We start from the raw sequence: 26,839 nt of genomic DNA on the forward strand, positions 1-26,839 counted from the left end.
GGATATAAAGCGCTGCATAGTAAAAATATCATCAAATTGAACAGAAAAGATCGTCCAACAAAACAGCCTGTTTGGGACATATTTTATATAAATAATAATTAAAAAAGATTCATTGGAAAAAAAGAAAAAAAAACTAAATGGAAATCAAAAATCCCCAACAGGCCAGCGGTGGTGGATCTTCAGTCAGCCAGTCCGTTCATAAACCAAATACTTTCCCTTTCTTCCAGCTCTGTACAGCATGCAGTTTTTTATGTTGGTGGTTGTAGAGTACTATCATAATTCTTCTCATCATTGACCTAAATATAGAATTATTCATAACCTTTGTCATTTTTTTTTCCTCTTTAATTTTTTACACATCACAATGTGTCTTAAAAACTGCCATTAGGGTTCTGTAAAAACAAAGGAAGTCAAAGAAACAGAAGATGGAGGAGAGGGGGTATATGGATGGGTGGGGTACATGGGTGATGGTGTCTGTAAAGTCCGGTGCAGCTCTTCGCCCTCATGAGAGGAGCGAGAGGGAGACTAGATGACAGAATTGGATGATAGGAGTTGATAGGAGCCAAAGTATGGGAGAAAAAAAGACATCTTCACAGCCAGTGCCTCAGTCTCAGAGCAAAAAGAATATTTCATGCTGTCCTCCTCCTGCCCGTTACTTTCACTGCCTCTTTAAAAGGCTCCGCAGACCAGCGGTCCAAGGAGGTACGGGGGCATTAACGTCAGCAGGTTTCTCTCACAACTGTGTGGACTCTGGACACAGAAGGACAGGGACAGATCAACCTAAGAGAGACAGAACCAGAGGACAGAATATGTTTAAATAGATTAAATATGACAGAAAATGAGTAAAAAGGGGAGGTATTAGCAGTTTTACAACAGGGAAATTCTAACTGGTTAAAACAGAACGTCTCATCTAAGAGGTGAGAAAGAGAGACAAACATCCCACAGCCCACTTTCTCTCATCCAGAGTGAGTCATCGCCTGAACAAATTAATACACAGCATATCCTCTGCAGTGCACCCATGACAAACAGCCTCATGCCGTGAGTGGTTCATATGAGTGAGAGATTGAAAGAGCAAACTGTGGGTGGGAACTGGAAAGAGAGGACAACCTGTTCGATTGGTGTGTGCACTTGCAGCGTAAAACCTGCCCCATTTTCAGTGCCTGAATAAAAGGACTGCTGACGAACCTCTGGAAAAAATAAATGATAAATCCAAATGTTCCAAGACTAGACCGGGCCAGATCTACTTTTTCTGACTCCATAGGAAACTGCCTGTGTGTTTGCCTGAGGATCGGTGGTGAGTCAGAGTGGTGCCTGCTGAATATCAACACAAACTCCCTCTCCCCTCCCCAGATTCCTCCTCCTCCTGCCTCATCTCTATGTCTCTGTTCAAACTGATTCTCTTGCTTTTAATTGGTCTATTTTGATTTTCTCTTTGTTCTACTAGATTAGAGATCTCCTCTATGCAGCTTTTGAGAAATATCCACATGCTCACCAGGTGGGATTTTGTTGAGGGTGAGAGCAGAGGGGGTCATTGCTGTTTGCAGGTGGAGAGCTTGCGGATCTTGCTGGCTGTGGAGACTCCTTTACGCGAAGGGTTGGATGACGAGGAGGATCTGCGCTCGGCTTTGGCCTTGCTGTTCAGAGCTCCGCCTTCTGTGCCATTCACACAAACTGGTTTGGCTAGAGGTGGACTGTGGTCTGCATGCCCCTGATCCAGATCTTCTTCCGCCACTTGTCCTAAAAATAAAAATGAAGCATGAGTGTTAGATGGATATAGATGGTAACAGCTGCTGGACAAATGTAGAAATTGATTTGTCAGCAGTACAAGCAAAATATCAGTAAAAAAAGAAGATGAGATCAAAACGAAAGAAAACCAAATGCAGGAAATCTGCGGACTAAAAAATAGGCCCTAACCTTAACAGGACTTTTCATTTCAACAGTGTGAGAGAAACTTCAAATGAGTCAGAGCTCCAACAGTAATGAGGTGTGATGACAATCCTGTTAAAGAGAAACGTCGGCTCAAACTGTTGTTTTCTTTAACAAGACAGGCCTTTTTTAAAACCACACACTCTATTATTTAATTCAGAGGCAGCATCCTGTGAGAGACAGCGCTCAGCATGTGTGGGAGTGAATCCTGGAAAAACCATTCAGACTCCCACACCAAAACCCCTTCAACTGCACTATTTTTAGACTTCTTCATTCACATTCTGCAGCTCTATTTGTTTTTTTTATGTGGGGCACCACTTCTAGATACCCGACACTGACTACTGCATGTATTATAGCCCGCTGTTGCCTAGCAACACATAAAAGATCTGAATTCTGGGGGAAAAGATAAAAAGATAGGTTGGGAAATAGATTCGACCAGATACAAAGACACAGTTTTTATCTATTCACCCCAAAGTCAATCAACAGTCTGGTGGAGTTTATACACACCCTGTAGGCGACAAACATCTCAGCATTTTGTTGAATAGCATCAAGCTTTTAGTGAAACTGGATTAAGGCATTATGAAGGTATGAGTTGTTCCTTGTAGCTGGTAAATACTAAATGCCCATAGAACGATAAATAAATGAGGTATAGAAGCCTTTGTTACAGATTCTAGTTTGAAAAACTGCTGACAGTTTTCTACAGCTTTTAATTGAATTCAAGAGATGTACTGGCATGTAAAACAAGTGTAAGCATTGCCAAAGCAATGCATAAATAAATTCTACATGATATAATTTATAAAATAACAAAAAACATAACAGTGTTATAATTGGTATATACAGCACAGTGGATGCGTATTAGGCATGTTTGGGCCAAAAACTGAGGCTGAAATAAGGCGTAGATGTGCCGAGTAGGCTGCCTGAGGGCACCATCAGGCAGGAAGGAGGACTGACAAAACCCCAGTCATGCTCTGGATGTCCTTGCACATTAAAGGGACATGGGAAAATAATCTGTTAAAAAAACAAACAAAAAAAACAACAACAAAAAAAATAATAAAAAAATTATAATAATACTCCACACCCATTAGTAGGAGTAGGTGGTGGTGGTGGGGTGGGGGTGGGGGTGGGGTGGGGGGGGGGGGGGTGTAGGGTAGTGGCTCTCAACCTGGTGGCCTGGACCCCCCCAGGGCCTGAAAACCCCCGCCATATCACAAAAGATCCGGACAGAAGATATTCCATTGAGCTTGATCTTGGCTGCCAAGTGACATATGTGCGTTGCCAACATGTGTCAAGCTTGACTTTGGCCATCCTCCCCCCTTTCTTTAGCCCTGGGTTGTGGGACATTGGGCCCCTTGACAAATCCTTAGCGCCCTACATGCCTAAAACCTATGCTCATGACTGTATATATCAAAAATCTGGATTTAACTTTACAATTAGAAAAAGGCTGACTGAAGGTGTTCACTCAAAGTATTTACAGATTAGTAGCTAAAATTATGGTTAAAAACAATTAACCTTTATAAATATGTAGAAATTCTGTCACAAAATTATTTTTCCAACATGTGTTGACCAAAGTTAGTATAGTTAACTAAACTAACTAAATGAATAAAACCAAAATGCAAAAATAATTTTAGTTAACCAAAACTAAATCAAAACAAAGCTTCTCAAAAAAATAAAAACTTAATTTTGTGCTCAGAAAAATGATCAATTTATCCATCCATTTTCTTCCACCCAGACATTCCTCTGCCCTGCAACATTTTACAGCTCTTACTGGGGGATCCCAAGGCCATTCCAAGCCAGATGAGATATATAATCCCTCCAACGAGTCCTGAGACTACCCCAGGGTCTCTTTCCAGTTGGACGCACCTGGAAGACCTCTACAGGGAAGTGACCAGTAGACATCCTAATCAGATACCCAAACCACTTCAACTGGCTCTTTTCGAGGGGAAGGAGCAATGGCTCTACTTCAGGATCTCTCTGGATGCCCGAGCTCCTCACCCAATCTCTAAGGCTGAGCCCACCCACCCTCCTGAGGAATCTCATTTCAACCGCTCGAACCAAGAATCTCATTCTCCTGGTCATTTCCAAGAAGAATGACCTATGGTCATGAGCCCTCACCTATGGTTGATCACCATAGGGGAGTGTTGGAACAAAGATCGACCAGTAAACCGAGAGTTTTGCCTCCCTCTTCAATACGACGGTACGGTAAATATGCAATACTGCCAATGCTGCACCAATCTGCCTGTCAATCTTGTGGTCCATTCTACTCTCACTCATGAACAAGTTCCAGGGATACTTGAACTCCTTCCCTTGGGCCAAAGACACATTACCAACCTGGAGGGAGCAATCTACTCTTTTCCAGCAGAGAACAATGGTATTGGACCAACTAAGATAAAATCAAACTGAGGACAAAATCTCATTAGTTTTAGTCTTTGACAGCAGCAGGCTGACTGACGTACACTGAAGTCGGGGGAATGTAAAATGGTTTGATTAGATTCAAGAAGACTTCAAACAAAGGTTAATTTTTAGATCTTGAGCTGCATTTAAATATAAAACTTGAATAAACAAAATAAAAGTGAAGAGTCGCCTGTTTTTAATGTGTTTTTTCGAAAGTTGTGTGTTTACTTTTTCTGACCCTTTTGGGACTTTCCCCTACCAAATACCCTGTATTGCTAAAAAAAAAAAAAAAAAAAAAAAAAAAAAAACCAAAAATGAAAACTAATAAAAACTAAACTAAAAAGCAGCATTTTTGCAAAATAAAAAATAAACTAACAAACCATCAGTAAAAACAAATTAAAACTAAACTGAAACTTAAAACAAAAAGGAAAAACTAAATAAAAATGCAAACTAATTAAAAATCTCAAACATTTTCTGGTCACATCCACTCAAGTAATAAACTGCAGAATTTGCAGTCTGGCTTTATTTACCTCATTATGTTGTCATCTGAGTCATAGAAATGACAGATTTGTTAACATAATACTGAAGGGTCGCAAAGGTAGATTAAAAAAAAAAAAAAAACAAGCCTGATTATGGAATGTCACGATACCAAAATTTCAAGCCTCAATAAAATAGAAAAATAACATAAGTAATAATTCCTCTCAATAACCCTTAAAATGCTTTGAAGTATGTGATGGTATCTGTTTTAATGATGAAACTCATTAGGTTCAGGACCATTGTGATAACCATTAGAAAGAGAGGCAGAGACAGACATGTATGCAGAGGACAGGAAACACACTTCGCTGGTAGTGTGACACAACCCTTTAGCTACATTCAAACAAAATCAAGAACCTTCTCTCAGGGTTTTCCAGGATCTGAGGCTTATGAATTCATGGATTGCTTCTCTGATTCAGGCTTGTTCATTTTTCAACACATAGGTAAAAAGGAGATGGTCCAGAGAAAATCACTTTTGCCATTCACTTAGTCTTTAGTCTTTCTCTTCACTACTACTCTCTCTTTTGCTCTTACTTTGCAGATTAAAATAAACTAAATTTAGTGTTTTAAACCAACTAATCAGAGAGCAAAGCCTTTAATATACTTGTTTTTTAGTTAAGTACTTAGAAGCTTATTCAAGTCTATATTGCTAATCAGACAGGTAGGCGATTGTGTTAAAAAATGGTTTCAGTTCTGAAAAAAAAAACAACCTCAGTGGAATGCTTTTTTTTCCTGAAATGCATTTGTAAGCAAGATGGTTCAGTGTCGTCACTAAAGAGGGGGAGGTGGCTGCCAATGAGACAGCAGGCAAACAGCTAATCATCCTCTCAAAGTCAAACAGGAAGAATTAACCGTAATAACATAAAAGGCATTTACATCAAGCATTAATGATTCTGATTCTGGGGGGGAAAAAACTACTGAAATCCATTTCTGGTGAACCTGTAAGAAAGGTCTGAGCTCCTCATCACCTGGCACTGTGAAGTCCTGAGTGTAAATGATCTCATCCTCTCCGTCATATAGCTCATCATCGTCCTCCTCTGTGTAGCCATGCAGATCCTCCAGGTATGGCACCACTGTCATACTCCGCCACGGATCTCTGCTCTCTGCACTGGCAGGGATGGGCACAGGGGGCTCAGACGGAGGGTGTTTCTTACGCACCCAGCTGACAGGGACAGGTGTGGAGAGCAATAACATCTTAGCAACAAATCAAATCTTTGGTGACAAATCAGGACTTGATTATATTAATTGTGAATGATCACTCACTTGTGTTGTCTTATGTTCTGTATGGAAAATCTTTTCGCAGGGTCGTACTCAAGCATTCCTGACAAACAAACAAACACCACAAAGGTCAGATGAATCACAACAATCATTGACAGTTTCTCACTCACATCTCTCTCTCTCTGAAGGGTTTAAAATAAACTGGTGGGAGGCTGCAGAGACTGTGAGTGGTGAGCAAATGGCACACAGATGATAAACTCTTCCAAAGGAGATGAATTAATGCAAGTAATGATCTCAGTCATCACTGTGTCAAGGCATCCTGTAAAGCTTAAGGAGTCAATGAGGTACAGTAAAGACACACCAATATGAGTGGAATAACAGCTGTACTTATGTAATGAAGATTTTGTTCCTTAATTATCATAATGTGGGTTGAATCTGTGGGAAAAGCTGAGTGTCAGCATGATAAGGCAGGAGTGATGCAGTGCCTATCCACACCTAATAATGTAATTGTCTCCCAACAGGCAGAGAGGGGCAGCATGCAGAGTGCTGATAGTAGTGCTGCGCCTGCTGAAGGACACCTTTTGTGGTGCTGAGCTTATTTTAGACCATGTAATTATGGACTGACTATCTCTTAGGTGCTGCGTCACCACACACAGACGTCACACGCTCACACAAAATGGGGGATGGAGGGCTGATGGGTTATCACAGCGCCAGAATTGGGTGTTTTTTCCCCTTAGTCATGGTTGAGCACCCACTTTACAGAGGGGGATGCTGTCTGAAATACTTCCGTGTGAGACTGAGTAATTTTAAACTTGGAGGGAACAGGCTTAACGTGAGGCAAGCTTCACTGCAGGGTTTTGCTAGCTGCTGTTAAAATCATCTTTACAACACATCCTTCAGCTGTTTGGCCATTTTACTAAAAAACACAAGACTCCGTGGCAGGAACATTGCAGCTTCTTCTTGGGAAAAGCGATGCCTGACTATGAGGTCTTTAGTATTCTGCTGGTGGCTCAAGATCAATGGAAACTACGTCAACAGCAGAAGGGATTTCTACAGTTTGGAGGGAGCCTCCTGTGCTGAAATGTCAAGGACTCTCAGTGTTACAGCACCACCTACTGGACTTATACAGGCAACATCTTAGTATAACTACAAGGGATTTCACAGTCAATTGTATTTGCTCTCACAACCTTCCTGACCATTTTCATCACAGAGTATCTCTATCATTTGACTCTAGTTAATCTTTATCACAGATAGCTGAGACAAGAGAGACCTGGTCAAAAACAGCAGCAACACAGTGTCAATAAAACACATTAAAATGATCAGCAAAACATCTACACACAGAAAGATGTACTATCTGTTTTCAGTCAAACCCATTTGTAATTTGAGTTAAATGCAAATATTGGATCAAAACAAATACATACCACTTTCTGATGATGCATGCACTGTTAAACCAAACAACATAAAAGTTGATAGATTACCTGAACCACTACAGCCCACTACACCCTCAGATTTATATCATAACCTAAAGCTCTAAACCAGGCTCACCTCGCAGCAGGTCTGACAGGAGGGGTCCACACTCCTCTGGGATAGTGTAGTCACCTTTTCCAATGTTCTCAAATAGCTTATAGATGTTGTCCCCCTCAAACGGATACAGACTAGTTGTAATGTTGTATCTGAAAAGATTAAAGGAAACGATAAATATTAGGGATGCATGATATTGGATTTTTGCCAATATCTGATATTTTAAAACTCATTCTGGTCGATACAGATACTGACATTTAATTATATTTATTCCACTGTAAAAAACACAAATTCCATCCTGTATTACAAATATATATTTTTAAATATTGGTAGTCTATTTTTTTTAGAAACACAAAAAACATTTGTTTTTTATCAGAAATTAAGGATGTATTGTTTATTTTCAAATATAGCCATACACTAATGAAAAACTTCCAGTAATGTCTTTGGCTTACATGTGCATTACATGCTATATATATTTTTAACAGTACAGCCAATGTCATCTGCACCTTTGTTTTCAGCTTAACTCCTGTGCCAGTGGACAAAAGTATCACATTATACCCAATTGACTGACATTTATGAACTTTTTAGTCATTTGTGATAGGCAGGCCAGGAAATTACGTGTCCCGCTCACATTTAAATAGAATATATTAGTTCAACATTGAGGACCTCTTGTGCCATGCTGCTGGCTGTGCCGTAACCCACCAAGTCATTGAATGTAGATGGCAGTATAAGAGATTGTATCAACATATGATTTAAGTAATTTAAATGACCCGGCTGATAGTCAGCATTTGGATAGCATTTGGAGTTCTGCAAAGAACCTAGAGGGTTATGATTCATCTTAATCTACAAACTTAAGGCATCATTCTAGTCTGCTGATATCTCACATCGTAACATGCTGACATACACCATGGCTTGTTAAGCCTCCCTCTATCAAGCTAGTTCATTTGTTCTCATAAATCCTACAGCTCAGCCAGCGCACATAATGACCGGTAGCAGTTAAGACACTAATTGAGCAACTAAGATGTGGACAACAGAGCAAAACTTCTATTGAGTCAGGTATGGGGCTTTTCCACTACGGCTTTTGGCCGCGCCGAGCCAAACCGAGCTGTGCTGATTTGCATTTCCAACACCAGTGTGGCCGCGCCAAGCTCAAATGGCCCTGCTCATGAGCAGGGACAAGGCAGGCCAGCCCCACCTTAAAGTGCACTGGGCTGACGTTGAAGCGCTTTGTGAGGTCCGATTTGCTAGGGGGATTTACCCCCTCTGCTACTGATTACCCCTCCATGATAAATTTTCACCCCACGTGGAGACAGGGGAAATACGTTTTATCCCTGCCTCTGCTCCAGCTGTCCATAACTCTGTTACGGCAGCGTCAGCATTCAGCATATGACTTAAAAATTTATGACACAAGACCAAAACTTGAGATTTTTGTGCTCATACTATGGTCGGATAGTTGCGCACGGCTTCTCACACTGACAAAGAAATCAAGAAGGACCAAGCACAGATCCAGGAATACACCTTTTTCTGCACCTACTAATAACAAAAAATTGACCCTTTCCCCTAATTATAGACAAATAAATTCTAGACTTTTAAAAATTAAAATGCTGGAGATGTTCGAAACATTTAGCTCATGACGGAGTCAGTCTTTAATTTATCAACTGGTGCTAATAAAGCATGCCGTTCTCACTGCCCAATCCAACAATATGATTGTATTTATTTTTTGCAGCGCTGTCAGTTTACAGTTTGATTTTTGCTTTAAACGATGTAAAGTCATTCAGATCAGACAGTGTATAGAGATTGAGGAGGACTCAAACTGCTGCGTCATCAGCTCTAGACATGCCCCCAAAATGGATAGCTCGGTTGTGATGGAAAAGCAAATTCCCTTGCTGCGCTGGGCTGCTGTGCCGAGTCAAGCTGAGCTGCGCCATGTAATGGAAAAGCCCCAGTAGTCTCTTAGACAACCTCTTAAGGTAGTCTCGTAAAAGTGGGCAGGCAAAGGTATTCCACTGACAAGCTACCAGTAACTGATTGCGACAGGAACTGTTAACAACTTAGCAGATCTTATATGTTTTAAAACCCCATGAGGTTTAAAACATTCTCTGACTACTCACAGTGTTACTCCAGCGGACCAAATGTCCACTTTAAACCCTGAAAAGGTGTCAAGTCCGTTGGCAATCTCTGGAGGCTGGAAAGCCGGAGAGCCCTGACTGGTGCGACATGTGTCATCCTCTGCAAATGGGTGAAGGGCCTGTAACATTTGAAGAGATAAGGATTAGTATGAATTTGATTAGGCATGTCTATAGAGCAAAAACAGTATTAGTTATGACACTGGCTGTCCTTAGTAATTAGCAATAATAGTCTTTAAATGCTGCACATTAAAAAGAACATTTGTCACGCCTTCACTGACTGTTTTATTTTGAGCTGGCATTGTTTATCTTAGAATATGAGGCAGTGCAACTATTTGGTGGAGTTTTATGCCTGAACTGCCCTGAAAGTGTCTTATTATGGGTCACTGCCTGCACTCTAGTTTTGCCTCAGAGAAACTAGCAAGTAACATCCTTTTTAGACTGGACTGGTATATAAGAAACAAATAGTGCTGATTTTTAGATTAAAATTTGATCTCAAAATGTAAATTTATGAGACATGAGAGAGTGGTTTACTGAAAATATTGTAAAGCTGAACTGAGAAAAACAGTTTCCTGGTACTGCAGCTTGAGCTCACCTCTGCTACTCCCAGGTCGGAGATCTTAAGTGCGCCATCTGTGGTCAGCAGCAGATTCCCTGGTTTAATGTCTTTGTGAACTATTCCCTGGCTGTGCAAATATTCAAGGCCATCTAAGAGTTGGCAAAAGTACCTGAAAAGAGAACAGAGGTATAAAAGGACCCAGAATGTTACCATCAATATAACGTGAACTTTTGGAAATCAAACACGTCTTCATTGTAATCAGATCAATCTTGAATCCATCTTTTGGCTACAGTGATTTTCAGACAATGATCACACATCATATAATCAATGGTCTGGTAATGTAACATTAGAGGCCTTGCAGTCTTTTTTGGCTCTAAACTTAGGTTTGGCGCGATGGCTGCAGAGAGACTCAAACTAAATATAGCAGAGACACTTAGAAAAAGAGGGAGCTGAGAGGGGTGAAAGGGAGGGACAAACAGAGACTTACCCGTGAGCTTGAAATACTGGAAACCTTTTTTCTGGGACGCTGTCCAGCATTTCTTGCATCCCACAAACGCAATACTCCATCACCATATACGTAAGAAAGGAGTCAAGGGGATTAGCCAAAGCAAACAAACAGATCCTTTAATAAAATGAGCTAACAACAAAGCAAATCACCTACAATTAAAATTACATTAGCATGGAAAATAAAACTACATGAGCAGCATTAACTGACTGTAACTGCCTTGTCAATAAACATCAAATCATATCAAGACTTATCCAACAACATAAGGATATATTTTCTGCTTCTCTTCATTATAGAGCACATCCACCAACTGAATCACATTCTTGTGTTGGAGTCTTCTTAGCAGCTGAATCTCCCTATAAATGGACACAAGAGCAAAAATAACATGTAAGGGATTAATTCAGCAAATATGAAGCCTGAGAGCCATTTTATTAAATACCTTGGCTGCTGTGAATGTTGGCTACAGATCAAGCACTATACAAATGCATGGTGGCTCTGTGTAATACAAGCACAAGTTTATAATTGGTTCCATTATTGGCACTCTCTAATAAGAAGGGGTGATAACTGCTGGCAACTCCCATCACTTCAGCCAGTAGTTACTTAGGTTGTAGCCATTCAAAGAGGTCAGAGTGTAGTTTGTGCCTATGTTGTGCGATGACAATTTGGTCTTGAATGACTAATTCTAAGTTTCTCGGATATATTTTGACATGATAGTAGTGCAAGTTAGAGTTCGTTCCATCTTTTCTATGTAGAAGTACTGATACTTTAGAAAACCTGCAGTGTGATGAACATTTAACAAGAAAAAGGAAAACATTAAACAACTGATAGAAAATAACGCAACACAAAAACAAATAACTTTTCCCAAATGTAAAAAACTATGGGCCCTTGTGTTATATCTATGACGTATGAAGTGTGCATTTACATAGTTATTTGTGCAGCAGTTATTCATGCTAAATCATCATTCATGTAAATAAGTAAAGGACCAATCTTGGCATTCAGATAACAGAAAAACACTGGTGATCAGAATAATGAACAATCACACAGGATTTATATCAACACTAGACACAGATTGTGTAATTATTTATAAAATCAAACACAGAACATATTTCACACCCAAAAGACTGAGCCAAATCAAAACCAACTCGTCTTCTCTCTGCCCTCAATGTAAAACAGAGACTGGCACACTTTTACATATGATATGGTCCTGCTCAAGGCTTAGATGGTGGTGGCAAGAGGTTGAAAATATTCTTCAGAAAATACTTCAAGCTATTTCCCTTTCAGTGAAGATTGTAATGTTGGGTGATTTGTCTGACCTGAACCTCCCCTCTCAAGGCATAAAAAGTTTTGTGAGTTCAGCTATAGCAGCTGCTAGAAAAAACTGTATCACATCCAGATGGAATCATAAAGATTCCCCCACTGTTATCCAATGGATCAATGAGGTTAATTCATGTGCTCCTTTAGAAAAAATAATCTACACCATCAGGGGTAGTCCGGGACTTTTTCATAAGACCTGGGACCCTTGGATGGCCTTCATAGAATCGAGCCAGTACTCCATGTAGTCGTCTATCTTTTAATCTTATCCTTAATTCTCATGTTTTCATTCTGTGGGAGGGGGATGGGGGTGTGGGGGCTGGCCCCTTTGGTGTGGGGCAGTTCTCAACATTTTTCAGTGATCCCTTTCAAGTATTTTTTCAGCCAAGTGACCCCTAAACAGCGCAAAGCTTTTCTGGCCAAAAAGAAAGACATTAAACAGTGCTGTGACAGGCATCTGTTTTATTGAACTTTGTAACTGGTAACACTTTTAAATTTGATCATTTGTAATTTTTTTTGCTAACATTGTAAATGTTAAAACAGAACTAGAAAGAACTGAAAAATGTACTTCATTATAAAAAAGACAGCTTAGTGCCCCTTTTAGGGATCATAATAAAGATCTCTTCTAAAACTGAAATCATAGACTTAGTTATAGATAAACATTTCTTCACAAAAATAAATCATTAACCTATTTATGAATGAAGTGATTGTGCATACAATAATTGACAGGCATGTGCCATTGTGGGTCAAACCATCCCGCCATGGGGGACACTCAGGGGTTTTTAAGGAAATTAAATCGAATAAACTACAAAATATAAATTTCAGTTTCCACACCAGCAACATAATTTCACAGGGGCAAAATTGCTGCAGACATTTTTCCAAACTGTGGTCAATTTTTTCAAAATTTCGCTCCAACAAGCACACATCAAAACACTCACAGGTGAGCGAAACCTAGCCGAGACTGGTAATCTTCCATGCTGATTGCATGTAATCTGAGTGCAAAATGTTGCACCTCTTGATCAGCGTCCATCGTTGGCACAGGCCGGTTAGCTGCCACCATGCCCAGATCAAAAACGTGCACCTCTGGCCTGGCTGCCTCAGCCTCACAGGTAGGGCTGGGCAAATTTAGCCTAAAATTTATATTGCGGTATATATTTTTTGCTATATCCCAATGTACCATATACAGGTACATCTTAAGAAAATAGAAAATCACGAAAAGTTCAATATTTTTTGTCACTCATTTCAGGAAGTGAAACCTATATATTATATACTCATTACACATAGAGTAAAATATTTCAAGCCTTTATTTCTTGAAATGTTGATGATTATGGCTTACAGATAAGAAAACCCAAAATTCAGTGTTAGAATTTTGTTGTGAATTTTGTTTGTTTGTTGTGAAAAAATATTGGAAAGTCATGGTGTCACACCCTAATCAGCTAATTAACTCAAAACACCTGCAAAGGTTTCCTGAGCCTTTAAATGGTCTCTCAGTCTGGGTCAGAAGGCTACACAATCATGGGGAAGACTGCAGACTTGAGAGATGTCCAGAAGACAGTCACTCACACCCTCCACAAGGAGGGTAAGCCACAAAAGGTCATTGCTAAAGAAGCTGGTTGTTCACAGAGTGCTGTACCCAAGCATATTCATACGAAGTTGAGTTGAAGGAAAAAGCCACACTGCCAAAGGTACCAGAAGCTGGTTCAATGACTATGGTGTTACTGTGCTTGATTGGCCAGCAAACTGGCCTGACCTGAACCACATAGAGAATCTATGGGGTATTGTCAAGAGGAAGATGAGAGACACCAGACCCAACAATGCAGATGACCTGAAGGCTGCTATCAAAGCAACCTGGGTTTCCATTACACCTGAGAAGTGCCACAGGCTGATCGCCTCCATGCCACACCACAGAGATGCAGTAATTCATGCAAAAGGAGGCCCAACCAAGTATTGAGTGCATAGAAATGAACATACTTTTCAGGAGACTGACATTTCTGTTAAAAATATCCATTTTTTATTGATCTTATGTAATATTCAAATTTTCTGAGATTTTGGGTTTTCTTATCTGTAAGCCATAGTCATCAACATTTCAAGAAATAAAGGCTTGAAATTTTTCACTCTATGAGTAATGAGTCTGTATATGGGTTTCGCTTTCTAAAACTTTTTCAAGATACTCTATTTTTTTCAGATGTGTATATCGTGATATTTTGAAATGTCCTTTAAGTAGCTGTATAATGTTTAATTCAGCCCTTAATGACACTCGTTTGGTGTTTAAAATACACTGTTCTGTTGGATTCTATTCAAAATTGTATGCAGAAAGAGTAAAAATCAATATAAAGTCAAAGTTAGCACACTGTTTTATTTTGAAAATGACTTCATTCAGAATTTTACTAATAAATCAAGAATATAGTGCATGGAAAGTTCTGAAATGTTTTCTGTGTTATGTCTACTATTGCTGATTATAAAATGATTACTTTCCTCACTAAGGGTGAAGCAAACCTACACAAAACTCACCAATCCTGCATGTCCTGCTAGTCCACCATTCAGGCTCACAGCTTCAATTACATTAGCCCTTATCTGTGCTGATGATTGCTGGACCAGTTTCTGACAAGGTCACATGAGAGTGCCTTTAGATCTTATTTATTGTGTGACCATGGGGGAAAAAGCTTATTTGGAGTTTTAAAATTATACAAACAATTACAGCACAAACCGAGTCAGGTGTAGAATAGTAGTTCATTAATCATAATTGCGGAGGAAAAATCAATTAATTGTGATTTTGATTTTTGCCATAATTGCCATAATAGGAGGAGAGATGTATATGTGTATTTGTGTGTTTTGTATTTTACATTGCAAATGATACAGTATATCTCGTCATGGCACTGTTGTACTCAGTTGTGTTCTGTTTACCTATCTGCCACATCATTATTATTAAAAAATGATTAAACAGTACAGTACAGTCCAAAAAAACAAGTAAAGGACCACAGACTGGATTGTATTTATGAGATGGGACTAGGCTTGAGCAACTTTAATACACACCTGAGGCTAGTCAGCTTAAAAATGTATTATCTTTGATCATGTCTTTGACCCTCTCGGCTTTTTAAATCTAGAGGCTTTTTAAATCAGCAGCGGAACACCTGTTTTCCTTTCAGTGTTTTCACACATGGATAATACTTGGGAATAGAGCTGTGTATTGCTATTGACAGCCTGAATCAATTTGGTTCTGACTTACAGTGTCCCGATTCAATTCCATATTAATATTGATTCATGTTGGGATATTTTAGTTACAAAACCTATTTGGCTTCAAAATTAAATTACTTCTCAGGGAACAAAAGCTGGAAATAGTTGGATGAACATTCTAACCAGGTACATTACTCAAAATTTATCAAGGTCTGATATCCAAAATAAAACCTGGAATTTGAGTCTAAAGGTTTATTCATGTGCTCCAGGTGCAAGTGCAGGTCAAGTTTCAAGCGGCATGAGCGACATACATCCAAGACTGGTCGCTCAAGAAGCCACCAGGAAACGGAGCAGGCCTACATAAAGGTCAATCTCTGGATTTTATCTATTGATACCGTAATATCGTATCCTCTCGGTACGGTACAGACGTGTACCGAACAGATACACATTGAATGAAGCTCATACACACACGGAAAACCAGAGGAAAACTCATTGTCACACTGTCCTTACAACCACACAACCACAGTAAACGACAGCAGCAGCAGCCTGAATATTCCCAGATAAAAGTGTCCTGTTTAGGAACACTTTGTTTCCCAGTAAAATACAACGGTGGACAAGGACAACAACTGTAGGGCTGACAGCCTCAATTCGATTGGTCGATTAAATGATCGAAAAGCTTTAGTTCGACCAAGATCACCCTGGTCGGCGAAATGTGCTTTATTCAGGCTATTTATTTTAATACAATTAAAAAAAAAATTAGTTATTCGCTTTAATTATCATACCCAAAAGGTACCGAACCGTTACTTCAAAACCGAGGTATGTACCGAACCGAAATTTTTCCGTACCGTTACGCCCCTACCATACATGTATGGGAGAGCTGTCCACTTGAATAATAATGCACTTTTTGAAGAGGGAAATTTCAGGTTAAAATTTCAGCTTTATACACTATTGATTTTTTTCTGCCGCTGCTGATAACATCCTGTACTCCTGCACTCATGGATGATGGTTCCAATACGCTGTCTCATTAACAGTAAGTATTAATACATACAGCTCACCTGCTATGTATAAAAGAATTGAGGGAAACATTTCAGGAGATTTATGCCATCTGAGCATCTTTATACAACAAACTGCTGATAAATACTGTTCAAAGAGGAGAAACGCGAAATAATAGACATACAAATTTTAGGTGGCTAGGATTAACTCCTCTACAAAGTATACTGTCAGTCTGTGGGAAACTGTCACTCCATGTGATCAACACATCTGGGTGACGAGTCTAAGATTCATTTGAAAGTTTGACGCATTTCCTGACACTTTTGTTTCCCCTCACATCTAATATTTTAAAAAAGTTAGGTCTTGTAGCTCCACCTTGTCATCCTACTCTTTATTTTCATTCCATTTCTTTGTGTGTTTTGTAGTGTCTAATTCTCTTTTGTTTCTTGATTTATAGAAAACAGTTACAAGCATTACTGCCACCTAGACTGGGATCTAAATACCTGTGTGACTGGCTTTATTCATTACTCAGACATATTTGTCCTAACTCTACATGCACAAATCCAAATACCATTAAGGCCTAGTAGTTACTGTTTTATATATCCTCAAATTAATTTTGTGGGCAGCCAACTATTAATCAAACTTATGACATTAAAATTTAGATGAAATCACATAAGAGACTATTTCAAAGGTGATCACAGGAAGCAGAGATGCAAAGTTGATTCTGGAAGACTTGAGATTGCCTGAGTGCAGCAGCAGTGAATTACAGCAGTCCCATAAAAGTAGATCCTGACAGCTCACTTTGCTACAGGAGGACGAGAGGTTTAAATCAGCAGCAAGGCTGACCCACCAGGAGACTCAACATCCATCAAAGAGCTGCAAGAAGAGACACTAATGAATTTGGATCTGGATTGGAAAAGCACTGATAATAAACCACAGGCCTCCCTGGACATGCTCCCAACATCCATGCTCTGAAATACTGATCCCTTTGAAATCAATTTTGAGTTTAACTTTGTTTCAAATTGCAAAGTGTCTCCGTCTTCATGCTGAGTCCACGAAGAAAAATCCTGAGACACGGTGTCCTTTATGAAAGCTAACATACAGTTCAAGTCATGTATTAAACATTGCTGCTTGATTTGGTAATAATGTGTGATTGCGATAATACTGGACAATCTTGCAATGTGCGATTGTGTTTTGGATATAATATATAAACAGTGTCATGAGTGTACTATTTTGGTTATCAAGGAGAATGCAGAGGATAATGATATTTGAGGATATTGATGAAGTTTGTATTTCTCTACTCAAAACATACACATATTATGAGGCAACTGTGGCTCAGTAGGTAGAACTGGTTGTCTCATACTTGGAAGGATGTGGGTTTGAACCCCAGCTCCTGCAGTCACATGTTGATGTGTCTTTGGGCAAGACACTTAACCCCAATTTGCTCCCACTGCTGCATCAGTGGCGTGTGAATAGGTATGGAAGGGTACGAATTGGATTAGCCAATACTGATGGCCAATCCTCCATTGCAACCTCTGCCATCAGTGTGTGAATGGGTAGGTGTGACCTGCGGTGTAGAAGTGCTTTGAGTTGTCAGATGACTAGAAAAAATTAGAAACATAAGATTAAAATCTCCAATCATTAAATATTTCTTCTTCTAATCTCCCTAAATTAAAATGAAACATATGATTCCAGTTTGGTAACAGGTCAAAGCTTATAGGGAGTGTGTGCGAGTCCATGAGAAATTAGACTTATTGCCTTTGCAGGGCTAAGGAATAATCCTTCTTCTCTTCTACTTTGACAAAAACTTGCAAACACATTTTGTAGCTTTTCTGTCCTTTATCTGCCTAGAGTTTATGAGCCGTGTCAGTGCTCTGCCTCATACACAATCTTAGCACTGACAAATGGATATTCTGAGCCGAGTCAGCCTCTTGCTTGCACTCAGACGCACACAAGCAGTTACTGCTGCATCACTGCACTGGTAAAAACATTCTCATCACATACATACAAAGTTGTGATCAACAAATGCTAAGGCATTATTAATAGCCTCATTTTAAGCTGCACATCATCTCTGCAGATGACATGAAGGAAACACAGATAACTGATCTGCATCTGTACTACTGCATGTTTTATGAAACACATGAGAAAAATGAGGAGGTGCTGTCACCGAGGCATCGTGACTGCTGCAGTCCATCTGCAGTCTCCAAGTTCAAATGTATGCTGATTGACCTGATATGCTTAAAGTCTGCAGGCTGCAAAGCTTTAAGGATTTCAGGAATACAGCTCCTCATGAATGGCAGCAAAATAAAAGAAACATCAAATTTTTTGGGATGCCAGGAGTTTGTTTATAGTTTAGTGTGTTTGTGCATCCATGTGCGCGCCTATCATACCAAACAAGGGCTTGGCACTCCTGGACAGTTGCCGTAGAAACAGGAGTGGCACTGCTCAATCAATGCCACAACAAGCATGCCCATCCCCACGGCAACCTTGTCAATGCAGGAAGTGTTTGGCAGACAGGAATGCTTAACAGAAGCTGAATGGAGAGGCTCAGGCTACTATGGCATCCACACACGAACAGGCTTTCACCGGCTCAAGGATCCAGCGTCTTCAGGCTGGGACAAATACGGCCTCCACCAAGGGAAACAGATGCAAACATACAGAGACACCGCTGGGATGTTACAGAGACATGGCAATGGTATTTACTGCTGCAGCATAGTCAGAAGATATAAATACAGCTTGAAGTGTTAAAAAAAAGAAAAAAAAAAGACACCTTAACACCTCACCTCTTCCTATTAAAACATGAACAAGGCTCCACATAATTCAACCTTTCTCGAAGTAGGAGATTAAGAATAATTGATGTCATAAAGAAACATAGGACTAAATCAAGGTGATGCAACAAAATTAATAATAAGGCTCTGTAGCCTTAAATTTGAGGGAGTTGGGAAGATTTAAGTTTAAGTAGCTTTCCATTTCCAGTACAAGGTACTGAATTACTAAGGTCTTTAAAATTTCTGACCTCAATTAACCTTTTTTTTTTAACCATCCTGTACCAGCTGATCTTTAAATAGCCAGCATAAAATAACTTTAATCTTTAAACTTTAATCAAAAACTAGCAAAGGCATGCATGTTGCAGCCTTGACACCGTGTTGATATTTTTTTTTTGTTTTTATCATTTTTGCACATCTGACAATGACATTCTTCACCATTCATCTCTGAGGAAAGCTGCTCAAACTGCTGAACAACATAATACAGATTTGACTGAGGTCTAGTTCCTGGAATTGTCTTACAAGGGCTATTACTTGTTTTATGTTGTTTTAAATCATTACAGCTGCAACCGTCTGTGACTGAGTTGGATTTTTTCTCTCTTTAACATCATCTGCAACCAGCCTCTTTAATGTGAGCATTTTGTACTTGCCTTTTGGCATTATATAAGTCGGTAGGTTTTCGACCTTTGGTTGGTTTAGAAATAAAAGAAAAAAGTTGAAGACCTCCATTAAGAGTTCTTGAACTCACTATACCCCCCACCCCCATCTCTGGAAATGGCAGTAGTGTTAGTGTTCCATCTATTCTATGTTTTATTATTTTCATTTTATTTTGTTCCTTCACTTCTGGCAATAACTAACCAAACTGTCATATGAAATTTCTTTCAACACAGAAAGCTGTTGTAGCATGCAGTATTTACCCCATAGCACATTTCACAGGCCTCTAAATGGCCTTCTCATAAGGACTTTTCTCCTCAATACAAGGACATTTTCATGTGATGGCCTTGTATTAATATTATTGTATTAAGTCTAATGGGTATTGGAAATTAACAGTATCAATAAATCTAAATCACAGGATTGCTTGAATCATTCTTGTTATCATAATATATTTTTTATCCTAACAAAAGAAACAACAACAAAATCTAGAACTAGTGGTGAACTTCATTATGTCAGGAAATAATGGCTTGAGCCACGATTCCTCTCAGGATGTGTCTAAGTGCTGGACTATGACTGAAGGGTTACAGGGCAGAAATTGATGCTGCTGCTCAAAGACTGCTTTCAGTACCAAACTATGCATTAGCAATATAGTATTTCTAGACCTGTAGTGTTCTATGAAATGGTTAACACAACATCCTAGGTTAGACATCTGTAAAGTAAGTCTAGGATAAATTTGAAATATTATAGTGTGGAGCCATCTATGTAAGTCAGACTTACAAATAAACGCTCTTCCATCTTTTCAGCATTATTTTGCTGCAGTCTTGACTGAGCCTTAAAAACACCCTTGCTCTCTTAATGAACTCATTTTGACAGTTTGCGAGAGCTTCCTCTATAATTAGCACAGTCCCTCAGTGAGAGGCTGGAGTAATATTTAATAATAAAGTACTGTGTGATTAAAACTTTTGATACTTGACTGGAAACAAGGGATGCAGAAAAAAAGGTGGGGACATGTATGGACTTGATTGCAAAATGGCATTAAAACAAAACTGTAGTGTGGTTATTGAACAAGATAATCTAAGTTAGATATGAATGAATAGCATTGCAAGTTAAACACTGCATCTGTGGCATTTACCACATAGTTTAGTAATGTACTTTCTTTGAAATGAGAAGTAGTCTGCAGTGAAAAAAAAACTCATCAGGAGAAATCTGTTAACAGTAACTGTCTGCAAACAGTCGTCGTTTCACCAAAAAAGACCGAAAGCTGTGTTAGGTTTGTCCTCCTCTACCTTGCTTACAATAACCACATTTCTCATCTTTGTGGTTTCACCAAACATGATTTCTAGGGGAAAAATAGCTAACAATGACCCATTTACTTTAGTTAATGTAATCATACTGTGAAGCTCAGGTATATCTTTGGATTTCACTCTTTGCTATGGACATTATGCTTCAGGGTCTGACATTAGCAGTTGCCTGAATGCCCAGGGCAACTTCAAAAAGCCGACTGGCAAGCAAAACTTGTAAGGACTTGCCCGATTGGGCAAGCACGACTCTGAGCTTTTCTATTCATTAATTTTATTATTTTCCTCTCTCGTTTCTGTTACTTCGGAGCCTCCGAGTAGCCAGATGCGGTGTGTCGCTGCCTCCATTGGCTGAGCATGTCTGCTGATGTGCAGACAGCTGCACAAACTCTAACTAAAAATCTTTATGAAGGTAAACCCCGTCATCAATAAAGATTCATGCTAGGTCACATCAATAAATCTGTTACCCCCATAAAGAAGGCAGGCTTTAACTTCAAAATTTAAACGTTTATTATTTCAAATCCGTATTTTATTACCATCAGATGCGCTTGACGGAGGATCGTGTGGAAGAGAAGAGAGCAGAGGAAGTCCGCCGTTGGTGCGTCTCTTCAGTAAGCTCATTCATTGAGGTGTGCTGTTGTGTTTAATCTGAAGCTTCCCATTTCCTCGTTTTAACTTTTTCCCTAGCTGATGCTCTCTCACACCCAGATCTTTTGACAATGATGCCGATACGCGTCATCAATGAGCTTAACACACAGGGATTACACGTAGAGATAACGTCATATCTAGTGAAATATGTTCAAACGTTGATGTTTTATTTTATCTTTAATGCACTAATGATCATAAATATTGTCAAAAGAGCAGAAATATAAAACCAAAGCTCCAGACTGAGGCAGAGTGAAACTATGTATCTGGAGAGCTGCAGGTGTGAGGCAGGGCTGGTTTTAGTCATTTGGAGGCCCAGGGCAAAGACCAATATGACGCCCCTCCCCCATTTACTAAAGGATTAATAATGAGTGAGAAAAAAACCAGAAAGCATCTCTTTTATGTTAATAAAGCCACAGAACTCCAGTAAATTCCCCAATGTGAGATATGAATACTCACATAGCCAACCATCATTCATCATTTTCTTTGAAAAGCATCTCAGAGCTCAAACTCAGCACATTCTAATATCTTACAATATCTTTAGGCCAGGTGGAACTTTCATAATGCTGGTGTTGGGTCAAAGATTGGTATCTCCAAAATTATCACTTTTCAGGGAATGAAAAGTTTATAATTTATAAAAATGATATAAATATGATTTATAAAAACAAATGAAAATCATGAAAAATTGAGATACAAGGTTTTAGCCTGATGGCAGTGATAAGTGAAATAAATATATGGTCATTATTAATGACATATTGGTTCTTCTGACACTTTACAGACATTTGTATCCCATTTAACCTCATAATTATCCACTAATCCACTGTTTTATTTCATTTCAACTACAGATTAACTGATCTATTATCTACCTTACATTCCCTGTCTGTATTGTGGCTCTCGCTAAAGTATTTTTTTAGACAATGTGGCTCTTTGGTAGAATAAGGTTGAGTACCACTGGTCTAACCGTTACAGTTACAGGGTGGAACTGTGAAATAGCACATTAAAGGGGCACTATATAGTTTTGGGAAGACATTTTTAATCAAACAAGAAAAATCTTTATCGGTTGATTTTCACATGTCAGCAAAATGTCTTCAGTTTCATGATAAATAAACCAAATAAAAACAGAAGAAAAGCACCATTTTATACTTGGTGCATATGTAGCAGACCCTGCCACCTCTCTAGTGTCAGTGTTTTGCTGACTTCATTTTCCTCTATGAATAGCTAGTTTCATCAGTTACGAAAAAAATATTTCTGAGTTTGTATTATTACCTTATTAGTATTGTAAATATGAAATTCCTGAGTTAGAATTTCTTCGGAAAACAACCTGGTGCAGCTTTCACATTGCACTGATTTGTACAAAGTTAAATATAATTCTCAGTGGGCTACCACATAGCTAATAAATGCAGTTTTCTTAAGAAAGAAGTATTGTGTACTGCTTTCCACAGTAGACAGGCAATGGATTTTAGTTTGAAGTATGTTGTGAGAAAAATGAATGCACTTGACAGCCAGAAAAAGTACCTCCTGGACAGGGCAAGTAGGAATTTAGATGGGGCAAGTAGATTTGGAAAGCACTTGCCCTGAAGGGCAAGTAGGAATAAACCTAAACGTCGGACCCTGCACTTATTTTTGAAAATCTGCAGCAGCAACTTTTCTTTTTATGATTGTTTTACTCTGAGCTGCACAGTAGATGTCAAAGTTGGAAGGTCATAGTTGGCTTCTCAGAAATAAAAGAAACATCCATAGTAGCAGAACAGACTCCACTGTCTGCAATGAACATTGATAACACAAGCCGGGCCATGATCACTTTCTTCTTTTTGGTGGGTGTACAAAGCAACTACCTTTATACTATCACCTACAGTATCAAACAATGTACATATGCCCGCAAGTGTACTAATGTGAAAGCAGACCACTAAAGGAGAGGGGACGAGGGAGCAATTGTGCACACTATGAACAATCGCCCTACTGGATAAACACCCAAGCCTGTGTTCACCAAAGTCTCAGACTCTGTATACATGTTCACATAACTCCTGTAGCTAGCTGTTCAGTTTCTTAGAATTAATAGCATTAAAATGATTTTGAACAGACCTTTAGAAACCGTTTTTGAAATTCATTACCTAATGATTCTCTTAACTACATTGCCTTTTGGCAAACTTTCGGAGACCAATGCTGAGAGAGCTTTTAGACCCTCAAGAACGTAATTTATGGCCTTGATGCAGCAAGAGAGTCTAGGCTGTGCTGAATGTATGACGGGTTGGTTGATTTTTTTTAAATTACAGACTTTTTTTTTTCTTTTTAAGGAAAAAAAAAGTACATCAAAATCATTTTGAGACTGAAACCATAATATTGTGGTAAAACCTTGCTGAACACATTTAAGATCATTTGCGAGGTTAAAAACTACCAATAAAAAAAATTCCCAATTTTGTCTATTTGAGTGGAAATTCAATTAATAAGCCCTATGCAAGTTAAGAATTCAGCATATGAAGTGATGGTAAATAAAAATGCTTCCGGCTCAAGACATCCAACCTAGCCTGACAGAAAGACCCTTTGTCTTTGTCCAGCAAGTAAAATCAGTGCACAGGTGAGAGTCTGTAACAGGGGCATTATAGCTTCAGAGTGAAGAAAAATGAGAGACAAAGGGTAAAGAATTAACAAAGCCAAAACAAACTCACTTTTTCACATTGGCTTCTCCATTGGGAATCCGCCTCAGCTTCTTCTTCTTTAGTATTTTGACAGCCCTGCGACAAAGTGTCTCTGAGTCAAGCATCTCTTTCACTTTGCCATAAGATCCCTCCCCCAGCAGGTCCCCCATCAAGTACTTTCCTATCAGCTTTGCCCGCTTCCTCCGGGGCTGGTAAATCACCTCTGTAGAGTCAATACGATGAATGAAGGTATCCATCTCCATCAGTTCATTTTCATTAAGATAGTCAAGATGATGCAGCTCGCCGGTACTCATGACTAGTTCCACAGCCGCAGCTTATGCTTTCGGAGCAAAAATGTTTGCAAATACCTATGACTGCTGCTGGAGAGCAATCCACTGGTAGCCTTTCAGTTCCGAGCTGAGTATTTGAAATCCACAAGATGGAATACAGTTTAATGACAGAATACTGAACATGTGAGAGGGAGTTATCGAGCCTGAGAGTTGAGGAAGGTGTGGGATTAATCCCAACTTGTAAACATTAGGGCCAATCCATGGGTGAAAACAGAGGTGGGAGAGCAATTGGGTACAGTGCTAAGTTAGTGCTTAAACTTTGCATAATTTTACTTTTGTGACAAGTGCAGTTATAAAAGACTGATTTTTATCGTTATGTTTACAGATAAATAATGAAAATGAAAAATAAAATTAACCTTGATGTAATTCCTCTCAGCTTTACTCTAGATCACCTCTGTATGAATTTAATGCCATACAGCCTAAGGTGGAGGAAAACAGTCCAGTTTCAAGGCCATGCAACACAGCATTTCTGTCAAAGGTCCATGCTTCACAGCATAGTTTTCTCAGGAGACACGTGTGTGTACAACTGGACTGGGTCCAAGCACAGATCTACAGCCAAACGCATGCAGCAGTTTCAGCCAGATTTCTGGCATCAGCCCGGCTCCATCCGATGTGTCAAACCCTCCTCAGGTCTCCTCCATGCCTCCACTGGTCCAAATGGCTGGCGCCTGTAAACAAGGATCATTAAGAAAAAATAAAAATAAAGTACCTACATACCTTTCACTTGCTTCTAAACAGAACTTGCCAAATTTGGTAAACAATCCGTCCAGATATCAACACTTGACCGGTTAACCTTACAGAGTTTCCAGAGTCCATATTAAGCTCGTAAAGCACATAATTGATATAAAAGTAAATGTTTAGCTGACCACTTAAAATTGAAAAGCCTGAGAGGTGTAGCTGATGATAAAGTCGCTCAGATTTGATACAGAAAAATAAATCATGAGTCTGAACTACGAGCTAGTCTGTACGCTAGCATAGCATGCCCGCTTGAATGAACTAGCTTGCAAACACAAACTCCTACTTTTTGCTTCTTCGACATTCACACAGTAATCCTCACGGCATGATTAGACTCAAACTCCTGCATTTAAACGGTCGTAGCTAAAATAATGGACAGGAGGTCTCCGCAGCGAACAGCTGGGGATGATATCCTAAACGTCGTCACACAACTGTAGCTAACTGTGGCTGTGCAGCGCTAGCTAGCCAACTTTGCCTAACGTTGAGATTACCGTTTTCCAACTTCACCTCATTTCCCGGTAAAGAAGCCGATTTATGGAGGATGGGAAGATTTTCCCTGCCATTACCGCATGGTTTTAAACAAATACGAAATCTCAAGTGAGCTCGTAAATACAAACAAAACCCCGACACTGAAGAAACAACCTAGATACAGCCAGCTAACGTAAGCTAGCCGGGATAGCAAGCAGTTCAGATTCCAATGTAAATTGCTAGCTAGATAGTTAGGCTAACTAGTTAACCGTTGATACCGGGTCTTACCTTGATCCGCGTGAATTCTGTTCTTGTTCAATCCAGTTTTTCTCCTTTCTTGCCGGCTATTTATGCATCAAATTATTCACTTGAGTCTAGTGAGATATCGCTTAAATTTTCTGACTCTTCGTGTTAGTCTTGCCTCTCAGGTTGTCGCCATCTTGTTTACCTCCCCCCTACTCGCGCTGACAGCCCATACGTTAATGCGTCAAATCAAAGTTTTTTCTGCCTCCACACATCCCAACCAGAGCTGTCAGCTAAGTTTCAGTCGTGATTTGTTATTTTTGCTATTTAAATATTAAATTATTTTACGCATATGACAGTAAATTATATAAATTGAGGATTTTCAGGGAAGACACATTAAGACAACATCAACATTTTATTAGATGTATGATTTTTTAAATGTTTTATTTTCAACAACTGATCACAACCGACCTGAAATAGATCATTAAGAAATGGCTTACTAAAATATTACTAATACCTGGTCAGACACTTTCCTTCCCTTTAACCCCAACCTAGTTTTTCCATACAGAATCATCTTCATGGGGACTTTTTCTGTTGTATTTAGTTTAAAACTTTAATTGCATTTCTGACCAAACAAAAAAGCAAATCGGTTACATAAGCTTAGAATATAGGAATTTGCAACGTTTTAAATATATTACAGGTTTAACACTGATTGTGTAATGTTAACAAAGGTGTGCTGCAACTCTGAATCCCAGTGAAAAATTGACCATGTCAGATCAACCAACGCATTAGT

General features: G+C 39.2%; 1 protein-coding gene across 1 annotated transcript; it reads right to left on the reverse strand.

Annotated features, from left to right (window-relative positions):
* Positions 1–73: 73 nt before the first annotated feature.
* Positions 74–26,259, reverse strand: stk11 (serine/threonine kinase 11). Its single transcript, XM_041803677.1, has 11 exons — positions 26,092–26,259; positions 24,281–25,268; positions 11,050–11,133; positions 10,760–10,849; positions 10,309–10,441; positions 9,699–9,835; positions 7,612–7,739; positions 6,112–6,169; positions 5,817–6,010; positions 1,490–1,734; positions 74–777 (listed from the first exon to the last, which is right to left on the reverse strand). Exons 2-10 carry the CDS (start codon positions 24,562–24,564, stop codon positions 1,526–1,528), a joined length of 1,317 nt encoding a protein of 438 aa, XP_041659611.1. The 5' UTR covers positions 24,565–25,268; positions 26,092–26,259; the 3' UTR covers positions 74–777; positions 1,490–1,525.
* Between the last annotated feature and the right edge of the window lie 580 nt (positions 26,260–26,839).

The sequence above is a fragment of the Cheilinus undulatus genome, linkage group 13 (genome assembly GCF_018320785.1).
Source record: "Cheilinus undulatus linkage group 13, ASM1832078v1, whole genome shotgun sequence".
Taxonomy (NCBI): Eukaryota; Metazoa; Chordata; class Actinopteri; order Labriformes; family Labridae; genus Cheilinus; species Cheilinus undulatus.